Here is a 19,086-nt window from a genome sequence, read left to right as displayed (position 1 = left end):
CGAGACCAACCACACAGCAGAGGCTGGTGCAACCCGAGAGACACAGGAGGTGTCTGCCCGCTTCCATCCGGTCGCCTGGGAGGGAGCCTCACGGGCCTTGGACAGGAGCATCTGGCTCCTCCCCAGGGCTGCCTTCCCCCTACCCCACAGTCTTGGCTGAGGCCATCCCTTGCCGTTAGAGGGTGAGCATGGCAACAACCTTCCATGCCGGAGGATGTGTGCCCATCCCACTACTCAGGCTGGCCCTGGTCTCAGCCGGGCCTCAGGGGCCACCTGGCCTCTCCTCAGGCAGAGACTCCAGCTTGCATGGGCTACTGTGGGAGCTTCCCTACCATCGGCTCACAGCGTCCGAGGAGTGGCCATACACTCACACAGTGAGGCTGCCTGCAGGAAGGCAACTGGCCTCCTCGCTCCTGATGCCATGGCCCAGAGCCTAGGGACCAAGGGCTCCCACAGCAGGCATCCAGCAGCTTCACCATGGGGAGGGTGCCTGCTCCACCACCTCCCAACAGGTCAGCCCATCCAAAGATGGTGGTGACTCGAAGCCATGCAACCCTAAAGCGGGGACATGTGACTGAGTCACACTCGTCAGTATAAACACAGCAAGTAACCTTGTCATCACATTCTCCTCCAAGGTGAGGCAGGACCCTCGTAAGCTTGCAGCAAGGCAGAACACCCTGCCCAGGGTTCCCTGGCCATGCACAGCCTCACTTGCTTGGGCTACAGAAGGCAGAGACGCCTATAGCCGTGGAGGAAATGTCTGGGAAGGAAACACCTAGGGTGCCACCCGCAGGCCTGAGCTCTGCTCAGCACAGCACTCCAGGAGGATGAGGCTGGAGGATCGGGTAGCACGGGGGACCCCTTACCTGAGGACAGCTCCACAGCCAGTGTGTACTTGTGTGAGCCAAGCCCATGGCTCCGCACAAACTCCTCCAGGTCACTTTCCTCATCCTCTGAGGGTTCCCCCAGTGCTATCTGGGGCAACCCCTCTCCACTACCAGCAGCTCCTGAGTGATATGCAGAGGCAGGCAGGTCTCTGCTGCAGCATGGCTGCTCCTCATCCCAGGGGTCAGAGCCACCAGATCGGCCAAAGGCAGCCCAACCAGGGCCCGAGGCATGAGAGGCCTCCTCTGCAGATGCACTGGGGCTTGGGCCCAGGTCCAAGGGCACCAGCAGCTTGAAACAGTTTTCCACCTCTGTCAGGCAGCAGCTGATCTCCTCAGACATTTCTGCAGAGAAACAGAGCCTCTGACTAAGAGCAGAAGGGAACTCAGCCCAAAACACCAGGCCCGCCTGCTGCAAGGGCATTTTCCAGCTGCATGAGTGAGGGCTCTCCTTCCAAGGGGAAGCCAGCACCCTGAGGGCTGGGTCACGGCAGCTCCTCACTGCCCAAGCCACCAGCTCCCAGCTGGGGCTGCAGGATGCTGCTGGCAGCCATGGAAGCACACATCACAGCCACCAGGGGACAAACCCCAGTGAGGGGTGACCAGCTAGGGCACGGTACCCCAGTACACACAGCAGTCAGTACCAACACTACCTGTGCCTGCTCCCTCAGTGTGGCCTCCCCACCCCTAGGCACAGCGTCCCATCGGAGGGCCCCTGAGGCCTGAGCTGCCAGGGGTGGCAGTGAGGATGCCTACACCCAGGACAGATGCCTGTGGGGCCTGGGCACACGCAGACACCCACACATGCTCGTGATCTCAGCCTGTCTTGGGGTGCTCTGCAGGTGGGCAACTGAACCCCTAGGCCTCTGCATCCTGCTTGTGATCTGAACCAGGGATGCCTACCAGGAAGTGCTGGGGAGGGTTACTTTGGGAAGGTCATGGGCAGGACAAGTAGGGCCATGAGGTGAATGGGTGAGAGGGCTCAGCCAGGCCACCCAGGGAGACCGTCCTGGACCAGGTCCACACCAGCCTTCCCACAGGGCCTCACAGCAACTGACTGCAAGTGAAGCCTGCCTGGAGGACGGAGGCCAAGGCAGTCTGCAGACGTACAGCCCAACCTGAACCCTCTGTCTAGTCTGTCGGCCCCAGGGCTCCAGGGCAGAAGGCAGCAGGACAATAGAGGCCCAGCCCAGCCTGGGAGCTCACCTTCCATCTCCCGTGCAGCCTGCTCAGCTCTCTCTGCATAGATTCTGTCCAAGCGCCTCTGCTTCTCCTCTTCCCGTCTCCTTTCTGCCGGAGTCCTGGCGCTCACATCCTGGAAATCCACCTGGGAAATCCACAACAAAGATGGGGACTTCCCAGCACACACACACACACACACACACACACACACACACACACACACACAAGGCCAGACCCAACAAGGGCAGTGTGTGCCAGGGTCCCCTGTCTGGTCAGTCCATGGCGTTTAAACACTTGACCTTGCTGCCTGGCCTTGCATGTTTGTCACCTGAGATAAAAGACGTAAAAACCCAGCCAGGTGTGGCAGTACAAGTCACATCCTAGCACTGGGAAGTTGAGGCAGGAGGATTGCAAGCTAAAACCCAGCCTCAGCAACTTAGTGAGACCCTACCTTGAAGCAAAAAAATGTAAAAAGGCCTAGGATACAGCTCTGTGCGAAGGCCCTAGGTTCAATCCTCAACACAGGGGTTGGGGGATGTAAAAAGACTTCCAGCCCCCTGCCAAGCACAGTGGCACACCTGCCATCCCAGGTACTCAGAAGGAGGAAGCAAGACTGCTTAAGCCCAGGAGAGTTCAAGGCCTGCCTGGGCAACGCAGTGAGATCCTGTCTTAAAATAAAAAACGGACAAAATTAAAAAAAAAAAAACATACTTCCAGCCACAGGGAGACACAGGGAGGAAGACAGGGCACTCCCTCAGCTAGCAGCCAATTGGTAGCCAAGTGGATGCAGGAGCCTGGATGCCATCGAGCATGAGCCTGAGAGGTGGCACGCCACTGGCCCATGGGAAGGCCTGGCCGTCTGCCTGGGGCAGGGGCACGGCAGGCTCCAGGTAGTGATGGGGTTTGGTGCTGGTCCTCGACAGTTTTTCTTTTCTTTTTTTTTAAGATTAAAAAAAAAACAAAACCACAAACCCTGGCAAAACAACAACAATGAAGACAAAATAAAAACAACAAAAACTATACTTGACCTCAAAACAATGATAGAAATTTACAATAGCTGCTACATTACATACTGTTATCTTCAAAGAAGTTTCTCAGTCTACCAGATGTGAGAATGTAAGATTGATCAAATAATCAAAGATGGTAAAAGGTAATAAAAAAAAACAAACCCCCAAAAACATTGGAAATGATGCAGAGCTTCACCATACAAGATGGTAGGAGTTCAACAATGGTTCTTATACTGCATACTGTTTTCAGATCAGATTTTGCACACATGTATCTGGTAATCAGAACAACTGATCTGAAGGCCCTGGACAGTTTCATTACACCCAGAACAGCCAGAGTCCAGTGGGTTCTAAGGGGACATAAAGAGTGAAGGTGGGGCAGGGACTATCCCAGGTCGGGGTGCATGTGTGAAGCTGGTACCCTGAGTGCTGCCCCTCCCCTCAAGGCAATCCAGCAGCCCAGGTGCCCAGGCCAAGCAGCTCCACTCCTCTGGCCTGGGGAACCCTTCCACTCTGCTGCCCAGGTCTGCCCATCCAGCCCCAAGGAACCAGGCAGCACCATGCAAGGCCCACTCACCTTTTTGATGTGTCTCAGGAAGTGGTAGCCCAAGGCCAGCTTCTTATAGGCCTCGCCAAAGCGCTCATTCCACCCTTCCACAGCATGCATGGCCGCCTGCTTCAGCCTCTGGGCTGCCTCCTTGGGGGGTGGTAGGGGCTGCTCATGGTCCATCCCAAGTGTGAGCTCCAGAAACTCCTGGAAGTCGGAAACGAGCAGCAGCCTGAACTGGTGAGACCTGGCGAAGAGCTCATCCACAATTTGGAAAGCAGACAGGCGAATCTCAGCATGGTCCTGGCTCAGCTGGGTCATCAGCAGGTGATAGGCATGGCTGAGCTGCTCCTCTGAAGACCTGGGGTCACAAATCAGCCTGATCCAAGTGCCTGACACTTTAGGTCAGGTCAGGTCAGCCTACGCCCCCTTGTGCAGGGACACATATTCACACATGGGACGGACTGCAGCGGCAGCGCAGTCTTCCCCTTCCCTTGTGGGAGCTGGGTTGGTGCACCAAGCATCAAATGCAGCCACCACATGGCCTACTTCCCTACGGCCCACAAGCCAAGAATATCCTCTACATTCTTAAGGGCTGAACAGCTGTGGCAGCAGGTCAGTGGCAAAGCACTTCCCTAGCACATGCAAGGTTCTCAGTTTGATCCTTAGCAAGCCCCCTGTAATTCGATACATGAGAGAGAATTTAACATGTAAAGCATGATTCAAATGTCAGTGGCTTAAAAAAAGTCGGTGGCTGTCAGTATTCTCACTGGGATACACCCCCCTCTCCATGCACATCACCCACAGTTGCCTTCAGAGCTGAGTGGCTGCAACAGAGCCCTCACAGGGGTGCAGCCTGTACTACCAGCCGCCCTTCAGAGGACAACTGGCAGGCCCTCCCCTGGCAGGACAGACCTCAGTTGGGAACCCAGCCCTGGCCTCCCTGGTGGGAAGTGAAAGGCCCACGGAGCTCTTGGGGGTCCCTCTTGTCAGCTACAGCCCCATGTGAACCAGAGATTTGGAGGTTTTCTTGGATGTGGTGTAAAACTTGGTCTAAGCTGGTTTTTTACTGAAATATAAACACTTTTTTCAAGAAATAAATGATCACTTAATTTCCTTTGCTTTATAAATACACTGTAACCAGCATGCTAGGTTCCTGTTCCACCACGTGGGAGAAAAGCACAGCAGGATCCTCATAGGTATTTCTTTGGGGGGCTTATTCTAAACACGCAGCAGGGGGCAGTGTACACGGGTTCATGTGCTATAAACGTGGGTCCACAGCAGAGGGCTTGACTAGCAGGCTTGTGGTCCTGGGATCAATTCCCAGATCCACAGCAAAGAAAAAAAAGCAATCACTGCACCGTGAACTTCCTCTTTCCGTGTTCCAGCGGTACATGTTACCTGTTCACCCCTACAGGTGGGATGGGTAAGAAGTAGCCGGAGGAGAGTCCACGTCTTCCCTGACCTGCACACCTGCCCAGGCCCGGCTCTGCAGGGCCGGGGAACCTGGGCCTCTCCTGTGTGGTTCTGTCTCGGTGGAGGCAGGCGGGGAAGGCTCAGATAGCAGAGGGGTGCTGGACCGCAGGGAAGCCCACCATCTCTAAAATGTCATGGGCTCACATCGCCAGCTACCACAAAATGCTGTCCCTACAGACATACTTGCAGATTTTCTTCAGTTCTTTCATTTTCTCAGGATTCAGCTGAGGTTCTCCTGAAGTTGTGAGCTCTTCCACCAACTCTGGAAGTTTCTGATCCATATCTAGGAACAGGGAGCACAGAGATGCTTAATCACCAGCCTGTCCTTTGCCTTCTTGTTTGGTCACTGAATGCTTACTGAGTTCCTCTCCGTACCCGGCACTGCGGGAGGCGCCCTGACACTGGGGTCCCTATGCCCCTGCCAAGTGGGGTGACTCCCTGGGAAACATGAGCAATCAAGGGGCCACTGGGGCGAGTCCAGCAAAGCCTTTCCGTGTAACTAGGAAGTTTCAAAGATGAGACGTGTCAGCGCCGCCGCTGTCAATGTCCGTGTCCCGCCCGGGACAGCAGCGGACGCTGCCAGGGAGCTGGGGGCGGAGCAAGGGACGGCGACGCGCGGCGGGACCCCACGGTCGCTGCCCCTCCCGAGCCCTAAGGCAGAGGCTCTGTGCGGGGCACACAGCCGCTCCGACCCCGCCACCGCCTGCGGGACACCGGGCCGGCCGGGCAACGCCAGCCAGGTGCGCCGGCCCCGCGGAACCTACCCCGAGTCCGGCCGGCCGCTCGCGCACCCCGCCCCTTCCGCAAGGCCGGCACCGGCTGGTAGCCGCCCAGAGCTCGGCGCCCATTGGCTCGCTCCTGCTCCGCGGCCGCGGAACACGGTCAGCACGGCGTCGCCGCACGGCGTCGGGAGCCCTCTCCCCGCCCCTTCCGGAGAAGGCCCCACCGCCCTCCCACCGCGCGCCCGAGCCGCGCGGCTAATGGTTCGGAGGCGCAGGCACGCGGCGAAGTGGAGTGCTGCGGCGTGACGTGGCACGCTCCGGGGGTGTCGGCGGTGCGAGGGCTACGGCGCGCGAGAAAAAGGAGGCGGGAGGGCGCAGCAAGTCCTTAAAGAGGACGCTGGTGCAGGCGCACCGAGTGGACGCCTGGAGCCCTGAGGCTCAGTGGGTGGTGTCGACCTGGGTCTCACTGCCACGGCCGTCTGAAAGCTCGTAGCCCCCTGCACGGCCTTCAGGGCCGCCCAGATGGGAGCTGGCGGGAGGCTGCGGGCTGGCGGGCGGGTCCGGAAGTCGATCACAGCGCCCAGCCCAACGGCTCCCGCAGCCTGGCCGGGCCCGGGAGGCCGTGTCGGCCCCGGGAGGTCGCGTTGACGGAGGGTCGTCCACAAGGAGAGAGGAGCCCCCAGGTCCCCTGCTCTCCGGGCCCATGTTTCCCTGGGCGTCAGTGCGCGGCCCTGCGGCCCCGCCCCGCCGCGTCCGCTGCCTCCCCTCCTGCAGCAACGTCCGGAGATTGGGCATCAGCTTCCTGTGATCACCAGGTGGCCTGTGAGGTTCACCTGCAGATGCCAGTCCTCCTGCCTTCTCCGGGCAGCCAACAGCGTCCAGACGTCCTTTCTTCTGTCCGCCTGGGGCAGTAAGCAGAGTCACCCCAAGTCCAGTCCATTTGTGAACCCCGACAGCCCCACCTTCAGAGCAGGGCCAGGGCACGTCGCACCGTCTCAAGTCCACGCCCAGCGCCAGCCCCGAGCCCTCCGTAGGGCCCTCCATACAGCAGCCAGTGACCTTCACAGGCTGGAGTCAGAGCCTGTGGCTGCGAGTCCTCGGACTCAGGAGCAGATCAGGAGTGCTGCCAGGGCTTGCCGTCTGCTCTCCCTGGGTGGGGACTTGGGACCTCAAGTCTCTCCTTCACCTGCTCCCGCGCGAGAGCTCACACCCCTCAGTTCTTGGTCCTTTGCAGCAACACCCTGCCCCCCTTTACTGCTTCCCAGAGCATTCAGCCTTCCATCCCACGCTTGTGGTCTCCCCTTTTCCACCGCCAGAGTCTGCTCCCCGACAGCGAGGATCTTTGTTTTATTGCACGAAGAAACGAAGAGTTCTGTAAATGATGAAACTGCATAATATATTTCAACTTTCTTTTCTAGATCACTGACTGCAAAAATGGGTCCCAGGGTATGTAACATGTAGAAAAATTATGACCACAGAATCCCAAAGGACAGGGTGAGAGAAATGGTAGTATATGTAGATCACTGTGCTTTTACATGATGTGGTTGTTATGGTTTAGGTCTGAAGTGTCCTCCGCAAACTCCACATTCTGAGGTAAGGCCTGCCCGGAAGGGGTGGGTCACTGGGATGTGGCCTGAAAGGGTGCATTCTCGTCCCCAGCTGCTCCCCGTCCCCTGCTTCCTGGCCACCCTGTGGCGAGCTGCTGCACCACACCAGTCTGCCATGCTGCTCCTGCCTTGCAGCCAGGTGACCATGGAGTGAATCCCCTGAACCTCTGAGGGGAAAGAAACCTCTCCTGAGTTGAACACAGTTGCAAAACATCCCTAAGTAAACTCCTAGCAGGCCAAATCCAGCAATATATAAAAGCTGTCATACAGTATGAGTACCTGGGATTTACCTCTGCAATGCCACGTTTAACGACCTGAAATCAGTATTATTGTTCATACGAACAGAATAAAGTAGTTTTACTACATGAAGAAAAACATTTTGACAAAATACAACATCCATTCATGGTCTTAACTGTTAGGAAATGAGACTGGAACTTCCTCAGCCTGATAAAGGACATCTACAGAAAACCCACAACAATAGTCATGCTTAACTGTGCAAGCCTTCAGTGTCTCCTGCTGGACTGGAACCTCCACTCCCACCCTGCGCACAACACTTGTGCTGGAGCCCCAGCGACCTTGGCAGAGGAAGACTGAAGGTGGAGTGCTAGGAGGGGAGAAGGCAGGCCATCAAGAATTGCACGTGCAGAAGGCCCTGGGAACCTTACCACGGCCACAGAACTACCAAGGCCTGCCACAGGGTCAGCTGATCAGCACATAAACACCGTCATGTGTCTTCACACTACTGATGGATAGCTGGAAGGGTAGATTTAAAAAATACATCTTATTAGCATTAAACATCAAGACATAGAGTTAAACTGACAAAATATGTATACTCAAAACTATAAAACTGAGATGAAAGGTTGATTCATGGAGAGATGCACCATATTCATGGGTTGGAGAACTCAGTATGGTATTAAGCTTATGCTGTGGACTGAACTATGTACCCCCAGATTCATGCTGAAGCTCCAGCCCCAGTGTGACTGCATTTGCAGGGGCTCTGAAGAGGCAGGGAAGGTAAGAAGGTGACAAGGCTGGGGCCCAAATGTGCTAGGATGGATGGCCTTTGGAGGAAGACACTGTGAGGGCTGTGTGAGGACATGGTGGGATGGTGACCAATGGCCACTGCAAGCTGTAAAGAGCCCTCACCAGAACCAGACCTGCCTGCGCCTGCTGTAGAGCTGTGGGGAAATAAACTTCTGTCATCTTTGTTTTTTGAGATGGGTCTCACTGCAGTTTAGGCTGGCCTTGGACTCACTATGGAGCCCAGGCTGGCCTTTATGCACCTGCCTCAACCACCAGGCCTGGCTGGACTCTGTTCTTTTTTGTTTTTTTCTTTTTGAGATGGGTCTCACTATGCAGTTCAGGCTGGCTTTGAGCTCACTTTGTAGCCCAGGCGTGTCTCAAACTTAAAACAATCCTGCCTCAGCCTCCTAAGTGCTGGGATTACAGATGGGCACCACCACGCCTGGCACTGGACTATAGTCTGTTCTTTAAGCCACTCAGGCTGTGCTGTTACACAGCCTGAGCAAGCAATGTAGTCACTAAGTAAACCTACAGATTCACTGCAATTCCAGTTAAAGCCCCAGCTTGCTTTTAAAATTTTCAATAGACACTTAACAAGCTGATTTTAAAATTTTATGTGGAAATGCAGACCTCAAACAATTAAAACAAGTTTGTTCACTGACACTGTCAACAAAGTGTCAGTACTACATCTGACAAAGTACCACGTCAGGAATATGGAAAGAACCCCTAAAACCAGTAAAAGTAATGCACCCAAGATTGCAAAAGGTTTGGCCAGACTCCTGGCCAACAGGCAGTGCATGCAAAGGTGCCCTCCTTAGTAATCAGAACAGCAGACTCAATCCCTGGGGAGACAGCGGCAAGCCCATGGTGCAGAGTGATTCCACCAAATGTTGGCAAATTCAGAACACCTGGAACCTGCAGACACTCCGTGATTGGGACAGGCCAACCCTGGAGGTTTTGTTTTTTGAGATACAGTCTTGCCATGCCATTCAGGCTGGCCTTGAATGCACAGCTATCCTCCTGCCTCAGCCTCCTGAGTGCTGGGATTATAGGCATGCACCACTATGCCCAAGACCCCTGGAGGTTTTAGTATGGGCAGACAGCAACATGTCTCAGCAGTTCTACTTCCTGAGGATTCCTTCCAAATAAAAGATTTGTCAACAAATCACAGCACCTTTTGCTCTCTGTAGACTCAAACTGGGAATAACTAACACAGATGTCCATCAAGAAGAGAATGTGCAAATCATGATCTGTGCAAATGTGGGTTCCTGCTGTTGCTGCTGCTGCTCAGCAGTACGCAAAGGAACTACTGTGTTTTCTGAGGGAGGCTAGGGTAGGATTAAAAGTTTGAGGTCAGCCTGGGCAACTTAGCAAGACCCTTGTCAAAAACAAGAAAGCAAAAAGGAACTAGGGAAATGCGACTCTTGAGTATTTATATCATAGCTAGCTGTTGTGGCACATGCCTGTCACTCAAGCTCTTGGGAGGCTGAGGCAGGCATTGCCACAAGTTCAAGGCTAGCCTGAACTACATAATGAGACTGTCTCAAAAAAAAATTGGTAGACTCAAGCCAGATATGAAAACTATAGTTTTAAGTTGTGTGCCTTTTTAACATATGTAATTTTAAACTCAGTTTTAAAAAGTTAACCAACAAGGCCTGACCCCCCAGGATCTTGGTGCTGGAGGATGTAGAACACTGTGGTGCCAGTGCCAGTGGGCAGCATGTGGGCACTCTGCAAGCTGGCAGCCTCTGCCAGCCAGGCTTGTGCTGGAGTTCACAGTATGTTCCCTGAAGGATAGCCACCCACCTACTTGCCAGTGGGCCACCCTGGCAGGAAGAGCCAAGGGACCCATAAGAGCTGGCTAGAAAAGGACCAGGGCATCAGGGAGGCAAGGACAGGCTGGTGGGGCAGCAGTGCCACTCGGCACAGAGTAGGGAGCACGGTGGCCGGGAAGCTTCCTAGGCCCTGGCGCACCAGAGCCTCACCGGGGCACTGCCCACCCCTTGCTGATGTCACGGGCCCCACTGAGGGCAGAGGTGCCAGCTGGTGTGTGGCCAGTGTGCTGCACAGGTCTCGGGGCTCCTTGAAGCAGAGCACGGTGCCATAGGGAGCAGAGGTCAGGGGTGGCCCCAGGGCTCTGCCAAGGCCTGAACAGGTTGGCACCTGAAAGAGGTTCACGTGTGACCTGCTATGGTGGGAGCTAGGTGGCCCCAGCAGCTATCCTGGCACTGGAGCCGAGGGAGGTGGCCACAGAACGGGAGCAGAGATGAGTAGGGAAGGGTGGCACAGCAGCTGCTGGGGGTGGCAGCTGTGGCTGGAGCCCCTGGACCTGCTTGCTGGTGTCTACAACCTCAGCCCTAGCCCACAAGCGGGCAGGCACAGAGGCCTGGGACCCTGGGCCAGAGCTGATAGGAGTCACTCTCAGAACCCACTGGCCTGGACCTCTGCCCCGGCAGGGCACCAGCTGGCCCAGCGGGAGCCACAGTGATGCTCCTGTACCAGGCAGCCCCTCAAGGCCAGGATGGGGAGCTCCCTGAGAAGTACTGTCCCTTGGGGTAGCCAGCTCAGCTCCCGGCAGCATGGAGCCCCTTCTCTTGTGGCAAGAGCATCGTGAAGCCAGGCCCTGGCAGGGCAGCAGGCCAGACCCTGGGGTGAGAAAACACCTCAGAGAGAAATGAGAAATAGAAGCCGTTTTATTAACACGTTTTACATTTACAGCTTATTAGCTAATCAACATCAACATGCAAAAATAAGCGCTAGATACAAACCTCTACAATGTGTGTGTGAACTACAGGTTCGTGTGTCTGAAACCCCACAGTACTTCGGAATAGCAGTGAGACTCTAGGGTTACCGAGCCATCAGCAAGGCCTCTGCAGAAACGCGGTCCAGTGGATTTCCACATGATACATTCTCAAAGCAGGAAGTAAGGCGGCACGCAGAGGACAAGACCCCGAACCTGTGCACACAGGGCCTGGCCAAGACGCCACACCCTGGCGTCCCCAGCGGTGCACAGCTCTGGGGTGAAGTCAGGAAAGGCCCCGTGTGCTGCACCGGAATCCTCACCCCGGCCACAGCCAGCACTTGGGAAAGGACCAGCCCATTCCTCAAGCTCCCTAGTCTCCTTGTCAGCAGGTGGAGGAGACTGAGAACACGGGGAGGTCGTTCCTGGTTTTGAGATGCTCTAGAGTCCTTCACTGTTAGGGCAGTCTGTAGAGAAGGCTGCTCTGAGAGGTGCAGTACTTGCGGAAGCATGTTACAAAATCCTACTCATCAAAATGTCGTTTTCAATTACAAACTTATCAAATCTCACTTCCTCTCTCCCTAAGAGTGTTTGTTGTTGCTCACTGATCTTTGGTCGCAAGAAACAGAAACGCCGAGGCAGGCTGGGGTCGGGACAGGAGGAGGGTGCGGTCCAGGGCGTGCACCTGGCGCACGGGTCTACATGATGTACACCTTCTCGGCCTGTGAGAAGTGGAAGACTTCTTTGGTTCTCGGGCAAACAACTTTATCATCTTGACGGATAGAAAGCAGAGACTGAAAAATAAGACCAGGGACACATTAGGGCAGGAAGCACAATATCCGCCAGAATTGCCAGTGCCATCCAAGTGGCAAGCCCTTGGGGAATAGGCCCTTCACCCTGCAACATCACGTCCTGAAGGGGTACCTGTCACAGAAACCTGTCACCAAGGGTGCTCAGCTGTGGCCCGTGCCCTTCACCCAGGCCTCACGGCACTGCATGCAGCCACCCTGCCCCGTCTCACGTTGTAGCCGTAGACGTAGCCGTTGGGCAGCATCATAGGTGGGTTGTTCTCATTCATCACGTCACCGGAGATCTTGCAGACCAGGCGGGAGTTGGCACAGTGGGCCATGGGGAGGGGCTGGGCCAGCTTGTTCAGGGAGCGGCTGCACACCGGGCAGTCGGGGCTCTTGGAACTGCCGTCCTCCTTGTAGCACTGTCTGTGCACAGGGTTAAGGAAGGGCCAGGAGCTGCTGGGGCAGCCGGAGAACAGACATACTGTGGGCACTCCCCGCTGGGCTCAGGGAGCCCACCTGGCTGCATGTGCTCCACGCAGAAAGCAAACCAAGTGGGTAAGAGGATTCAGCCCCTAGCAGGAAGACAGTGTGCTGCAGCCTGACTCAACAAGCAGCCACAGTGCCAGACCTGCTGGCCCCCAGCAGGACCTCAGCTTGGCCCCAGGTCCCTCAAAGTCCTGCAAGGGTCAGTACCGGGCCTGGAAGTCTCACAGGGTCAGCCACCTGGCCCCCAAAGTCACTCAGGGTTAGGTCCTGGCCCCAAGAACTCCTTGGAACACAGCAGCACCTAGGATAGGAGGGAAATGAAGCCACATGGAGCCCACAGACTGAGCTGACACCCTTTCAGCACCTCTAGCTATCTCAGTGCTACACAAGCTCAACAGAGAAAGTGTGGTCTGCACATAGCACGTGGTACCTATCCTTGGGACAAGACAGAATGGCACAGGTGGACCACTGTGCTAAGATGTGAGCATGGATAGGAGCCTGAGCACAGGGTAGGGAGGATACGGTGTCTTGATTGCTGAGAGGCCAGCCTGCAGAGTGAGTGTGAACACGGAGCTGTTCCCCAGCTGGTGCAGGCGGTAATTATCGTACCGGAACTGCTGGATCAGCATCCGCCATCGCGCTGGGTCCAGAAGGTCCTGGAAAAGACAGGCAGGGGGGCTGGGACCCTCTGGGGAGTCCCACAGGGACAGCTGGCAACGGGATAGTGGTGGGCCACCCACACACACCCCAGCCTGACCTAGGACACCTGCAGGACCTACAGCTTAACCTTCTGGAACAGCCGCTCATGCACTGACGTGCTCTGCAGCTGAGTATCCCAAGGCTATGACCAGGACAGGACGCCTGGGCAGGATGCACAGCAGGACAGAGGGAGCCACAGAGTACTAAAACTTCATGGGAGAAGTCATACTCCAGCAAATAACACTGGATGGACAATGAGCAACTACAACTACTTCAAGCCTGAGAAGACCAGAGACAGAGGGAAGGAGGACAGATGGGGGCAGGGACAGAGGCAGACAGGAGCTGGGGGCACCACTGGCCATCTGTCCTGAGCAGTGGGCAGTGGTGGCAAACCATGGCACACATGCTGCAGCGGGCCGTCTGTACCACTGAAAGCTGTTACTGTGTTTTTCTTTTAATACAGGAGTTGTTTTTTCTAAACTGAAACCTTACTATTCAGGTTTAATTGCAGTGCGGGCACTCAGTCTCTAAAAGGTTCACCATAGCTGTTGCAGGGTAATGACACAATTTCAACCTTTCTTTAAAAATTTTGTTTTTAATACTACTTTTATGAAAGTAGAGTTATCTGGGATTAGACCAACCGCCCAGAAGACTCACACAGAGAAGTGAGACAGCTCAAGGCTGTCTGAAGCCCTTCATACCACGGCCTTGCAGCAGACCCACCCCACCCCCTGCCCCAAACCAGACCTTGCTCCAGGTCTTTGGTGACCCAGAGACTCAAAGGTGGGCAGCTCTGCACCCGGCCTGGTGACTGCTGAGGTCCTTTCTATCTGGGACACCCACAATCTCAACTCTCTTTTAAGCTCACTGTACCCCAACTTGCCTGCTTCCACAAGCCAACTTTGCCCCGTGTGATCTTGTCCTTCTCTTCCGTGTCACTGAATTCCTCTGAGTTCATGGGCGGGGGAAGCCATATATGCTGGGCTGTGCCTGTCACCCACTTTCTGGGGCATGCAGGAGGTGGCAGCGCACACAGAGGGCAGGGCTCCTCCCTATTGTCTAGGTGGTGGGATCAGGGCCACCTTAGCCTTCCCTGCCCCACTTCAGGGAGGAGAGAGACACCGCCCACACTGCAAGCCAGACGTGCTTCCCCTGAGTGGGTGGCACTCCCCTACATTTCTAACAGTCCTCTCCAGAGCAGTAAGAGACATCCAAGAAGTCCATTTGGACCTGGCATCTCATCATCTGTGGCCAGGCTACCTTTCCCTGCGAGGTGCTGTGTAGATTCTGGCAGGGCAGATAGCTCCAGTAATTTCTCAGAGGGAGCTACAGGGCAAAGGGGAGGCCTCGACTGGGACCAGCTATGAAGCTCTAAGAACCAGCCTCACACACTCTGTGAGCAGAGAACTGCCCCTGCCCGCTTCCTGGGAACTGAACACACACTTGGGGAACACCAGGCTCCTGAGACTCAGCCATGTGCTCAGGGCTGGCTCAGCGATGGCACATGATGCATCGCAGCCCAGAGTGTGGGGGGGTCCGTGGGAGGGCAGCAGACCTACCAGGGAGCCACAAGAGGAGACCAGAACCCACTGAGGGAAGGAGAACCCCAGTCAGAAGGCTGGTGATCTGGAGACCAGAGCCCTGACACCCATAGCAAGCACCAGACATGGGACAGAGACAGAGATATGGGGGCTGCAGAGCTCCTGAGCCTGGGCCCTGGTCCCTCAGCAGCACATGGGAACCCAGCAGGGCATGTGGCGGGCCTGCCCTCACATGGCGCTGGAGAAAGCAACAGACTGGACAGCAACACCCAGTGACCCACTCTCACAGGCACAGGTGCTACCTTGTATGGGGAAATGTGCGTGTCTGGTGGGAAGGCCAGCATGCCCATGACCTGGCGGACCTCATCCAGCTGGCTCCCCTCCGCCTGGCTGAAGTGCTTCCTTGCGTGCCTGAAAAATAAACGTCGGCATGCTTTAGTCCGCATGTCACTGCTAGTAAGGACCTGTGCTGATGGGCTTACCCGAATCAGGCCCAAGAAGCACTCAGCCCAGGAAGCTCTGGTGGCAGGGCTGTGGGGCCCCTGCCCTGAGCACCCTGTGGCAACCCTACCTGGCCCGGCACCAAGCAGCAGCCCCACCCATCTGCTCTATGTGCAGACAAACACATGCCAGTCTTCCCACGATGCGCACAGGCAGACACAGGCAGGCTCCCCCCAAACCCCGAGCTGCCCGGCACTGTTCTGTGCCATCCATTGGCTGTCTAGGAAATGCCACACACAACACTGGTTCTCCACCACCCATGCACTCAGAGCCCCTCAGAATAAGCCCGGCTCCCCTGGGCCAGTGATGCAGTGTGACCTGTGGCCCTGTATCCTCCCACTGTCAGGAATAAGACAACATGCACGGGAGAAACAAACCCCTGCCACCCTGAGGGGACACAGACCTGGGCAGGGATTGAGGTAGGCAAAGAGGAAGGGGGCCACCAAAAACGCCACAGAGAGGCCACAGGGTTCAAAGGAGCAGGAAGGGAGGTTCAGGGTACACCCAGGGGAGACCCATAGCTGGCCACCCATAGGACACGCAAGGAAGAAAGAATGACATGAAGTTTCTCTTTTCTGCAGTGCTGAGGACTGAACCCAGGGCCTCACTAATACAGAGCTACATTCCTAGCCCTTTTTGGAGTTGTATTTTGAGATGGCATCACTAGGCCCCCCAGCCTGGCCGAGGCTGAGCTTACAGGTATGTGCCACCTTGCCCAACTGAGGTTTTCTTTAGAGTACAACACACACACGCAACACTCAGGGGCTACACACTGCAGTTCACCAGGCCAGGCTGGAGGGTGGGCATCACCAGCACCACAGCCCCACCTCACATACACCCCACGCAGATGCATGCACACCTGGGTGCCTGGGTCAGGCACCTGGCCTACTCATTTATTCAAAATTAAATGATGATTGCCTGTAGCCCCAGCTACTTGGGACACTGAGGCAGGAAACTCACTTAAGCAAAGGAGTCTGAGGCCACTGAGCAACATATTGAGACTTCATCTCCAAATAAATTAAGTTTTAAAATAAGTAATTTAAAAAGTGTTCTAATCAGTCCCAGCAGTTCATGCTTCTGCATCCACCACACCCTCTGCTGACCAGGGTAAGGCTGCCCTTCTAGGGTCCAGTAGCAGAAGATACCTTCCCGTACCCTCCCAGAGAGAAACCTGCTCCACACTCTGCCCAGGCCCAACCCCTGCTGCCCCAACTCTGCTCCTGGGAAGGCAGCTTGGGGTGGAGCCCTGCTCCCTCCCCTTGGGGAGCCCAGTCCTCCTGTCTGCACAGACCCAAGCAGTTCCTGGCCTCCACCCCAGGACCCTGAACATTCTGGCCAGGTTATCCCTGTGATTCAACCTAAAAATACCTTTGTTATTTTTCTTATACCCATTTATGGCAAGAAAATTCAGAAAATAGAAATAAAGTCACTCAGTACATCTGCCTACTCCACTGCATTGTTTTAGAGTGCAACGAGAAGTTTTTATCCATCTACCAGGAAGCTACAGGCCACCACTGCTTGATCACAGGGAGCACCGAACAGGTGCCCCTCCCCGCCCCTGCAGCAGGGCCAGGTACTCCCGGCCACCAGGACACCTGCCTCTACAGAGTGCTTGGGAGGAGAAGCAACAGGTGCTGTGAGGCCAGCCTGTCCCAGCTGAGGCTCTTCAACTCCTTGGCTAACCTTGTGCCCAAGGCCCTCAGAGGGAAACAGGCAAGGTCATGGCCCAGCGGGTGGCACCCTGTGGACACAGGCACAAGGAGCAGCAGTACTAACAGGAAGGGAGACGGTGTGTCCCTCACCCACTGCCCAGGGACACATGTGCCTTACTACCTGGCCAGGCCCTGTGCCTGGGTCACACAGCTGAGGTCTTGGCTCAGAATAACAACCCAGTACAGCGCAGGGAACAGGGCAAGATGCCACCACATGGCCTCTGGGTGCACCCTGCACCCTTACTTGTACTCGGCACTGCCTGTGCCCACTGGGGCACCTCATGGAAGACTGTCCCCCTCCCCAGCAGGCACTCCAGCTGGACACAGGTCTCAGATGGGCACCACAGGCCAACACCTCTGCCAGGGCTGTGCCCAGTGCCCCTGCACTGGGCAACCTGCCCATCCGGCCCACACCTCTGCTCTATCTTCCCTGCTGCCCTCCCTGCTCTGAGACTTGGGTTTAGCTGTAGGAGGCTCAGCAAAGCTGCCCTGAGAAGACCCCACAAGGGTGACGACACTGCCCAGGCCAGGCACCAGGCAAGCTTCCCAAGGCTGGGACTGAGGACATCTGGCTCATGGGAAGGAGGGAACACTGGGGCACACACTCCTTCTCTCTCTGGACATCATGCACCCCAGTGAGGCTACACAGGTCAGGTGGGACTCCCCAGACTGAGGGCCACAGCTGCTGAGTGCTCCTGCGGCCAGAGCGGTGATATCACCCATGTGGGAAGATGGATCCAGAGCCCAGGCCACCAGCTCAGTGGACAGTCACCATGCAAAAGTGGCTCACATGGAGGCCACAGGGAAGCCCCACCCCAGCTCAGGCACAGTGAGACACAGCTGCCGCACAGGCAGGGCCTGGTGGGGAGCGAGAAGAGCCACCCTGGGCAGCCTGTCTTCCATCACCAACCCCAGTGTGGAGTGACTGCCTACCTCACGGCATCTAGGCGCTTGTTCTGCCGTACAAGCTCGATGAACTCCTGGATCCTGAGGCTGAACTCCAGGCAGCTCTGGGGACAGATAACAGGAGGCTCAGATGGCAGCACAGGCTGCAAGACCCTCACGCATCCCCAGCACTCACACATCCCAGGCAGGCCCTTTGGAGGATGCCAGAGCCCTCAACAGGAACCACCCTGCAGCAAACACCTCCTGGGGACCATTGTGGCTCTGTGGCCCTTGGGCTGGGCACGCGGTATAGACACAAGGACATACCATGGCAACATGGGAGCTGCACATCACCCTGGGGGTACAGGGCACTGAGGCCAGGCCTGGAGACAGCACCCAGGATGCCTGGCAGGTATGCGTTGAAAGGTGCCACCAAGCATGGGCAGCAGCCAGAGACCCGGGAGAGAACTGCAGCTCTCACCAGGGCTGCATGGCATCTGGGTCACCCTGGATCACCCCACAGTCACTCAAGAATCTCTCCCCCCACCCCACCCCACCCCAAAGGCCTACCAGGCCTCAGGCTCAGTGCACTTCCTGTGCTCCCACTCTGCCCACCCGTAGAGCTGTTCTAGGGGATTAGACAAGCCCTCATCCTTTTTTTTTTTTTTTTTGGTTTTTCTCCGGTACCGGGAACCGAACTCACGACCTTGCGCATGCCAGGCAGGCGCTTTTTGCCACTGAGCTAAATCCCCAGCCCCAAGCCCTCATCTTGATGCCCGCAGCAAGAGACAGCGATCCAGTGGTAGTGTTGGGTGGGCCAGACCAAGGTGGCTAACAGAAAAAACTAAAGACATCCAGGTGAGAAAGCCAGGCAGATGCCAGGGGAACAGTGAAGCAGTGCCCAGCACCTTCCTGGAGCAGGAGGCTCCCACCTGACCTGAAAGTTGGGTCAGGCAGGACCAGGCAAGGTGGAGGAGATGGCTGTCATAAAGGCAGGAGCCCCAGGACCTGCAGAGGTCAAGAGTTCTGTGTCAGCCTGTGGGAACGGGGCTCCATGCCAGAGGTGGGGAGAGTTGGGCAGCTGAGGGGCCTGGTGTTGACTGTCTTGGGGCTGCAGGGTCTGAGGGACACTACCGAGCACAGGGACAGGCAGCTGTGGGGAACCTGCCGCGTGGATCCAATCTGGGCAGGAAGTGCTGTTGGGGTTGGGCAGGATGACCTCCAGGGTCCCGGGGACAGTGGGTCCCACAGTCTGCACTTTCACTAGAAGCAGCACTGAGGAG

The 19,086-nt window shown here is 56.2% G+C and overlaps 2 protein-coding genes across 7 annotated transcripts in view; both read right to left on the bottom strand.

Moving 5' to 3' along the window:
• The window catches only part of Uvssa (UV-stimulated scaffold protein A), a 29,018-nt gene extending 20,377 nt beyond the window's left edge, over window positions 1-8,641 (bottom strand). The window contains exons 1-5 of one of the 5 annotated variants that reach the window (XM_013506804.1): window positions 6,649-8,641; window positions 5,277-5,376; window positions 3,648-3,978; window positions 2,091-2,211; window positions 867-1,229 (exon numbers count right to left, since the gene is read on the bottom strand). In XM_013506804.1, coding sequence (XP_013362258.1) covers window positions 867-1,229; window positions 2,091-2,211; window positions 3,648-3,978; window positions 5,277-5,376; window positions 6,649-6,859 — 1,126 coding nt within the window. In that variant the 5' untranslated portion in view covers window positions 6,860-8,641. The other 4 variants (XM_013506805.1, XM_013506806.1, XM_013506807.1 and 1 more) reach the window with 4 other exon arrangements.
• A 2,477-nt stretch (window positions 8,642-11,118) lies between these two features.
• The window catches only part of Maea (macrophage erythroblast attacher), a 32,913-nt gene continuing 24,945 nt past the window's right edge, over window positions 11,119-19,086 (bottom strand). For both annotated transcript variants that reach the window (XM_005408697.2, XM_005408696.2), the window contains 5 exons: window positions 17,852-17,928; window positions 15,008-15,116; window positions 12,988-13,121; window positions 12,207-12,402; window positions 11,119-11,979 (listed from right to left, as the gene is read on the bottom strand). In XM_005408697.2, the coding sequence (XP_005408754.1) occupies window positions 11,884-11,979; window positions 12,207-12,402; window positions 12,988-13,121; window positions 15,008-15,116; window positions 17,852-17,928 (612 nt within the window). In that variant the 3' untranslated portion in view covers window positions 11,119-11,883. The remainder of the gene's footprint in view (window positions 11,980-12,206; window positions 12,403-12,987; window positions 13,122-15,007; window positions 15,117-17,851; window positions 17,929-19,086) is intronic.

The sequence above is a fragment of the Chinchilla lanigera genome, unplaced genomic scaffold, assembly GCF_000276665.1.
Source record: "Chinchilla lanigera isolate Chin_1 unplaced genomic scaffold, ChiLan1.0 scaffold00113, whole genome shotgun sequence".
Classification (NCBI taxonomy): domain Eukaryota; kingdom Metazoa; phylum Chordata; class Mammalia; order Rodentia; family Chinchillidae; genus Chinchilla; species Chinchilla lanigera.
Note: the sequence above shows the minus strand (reverse complement) of the source record. Positions and strands in the feature narration are given on the sequence as shown.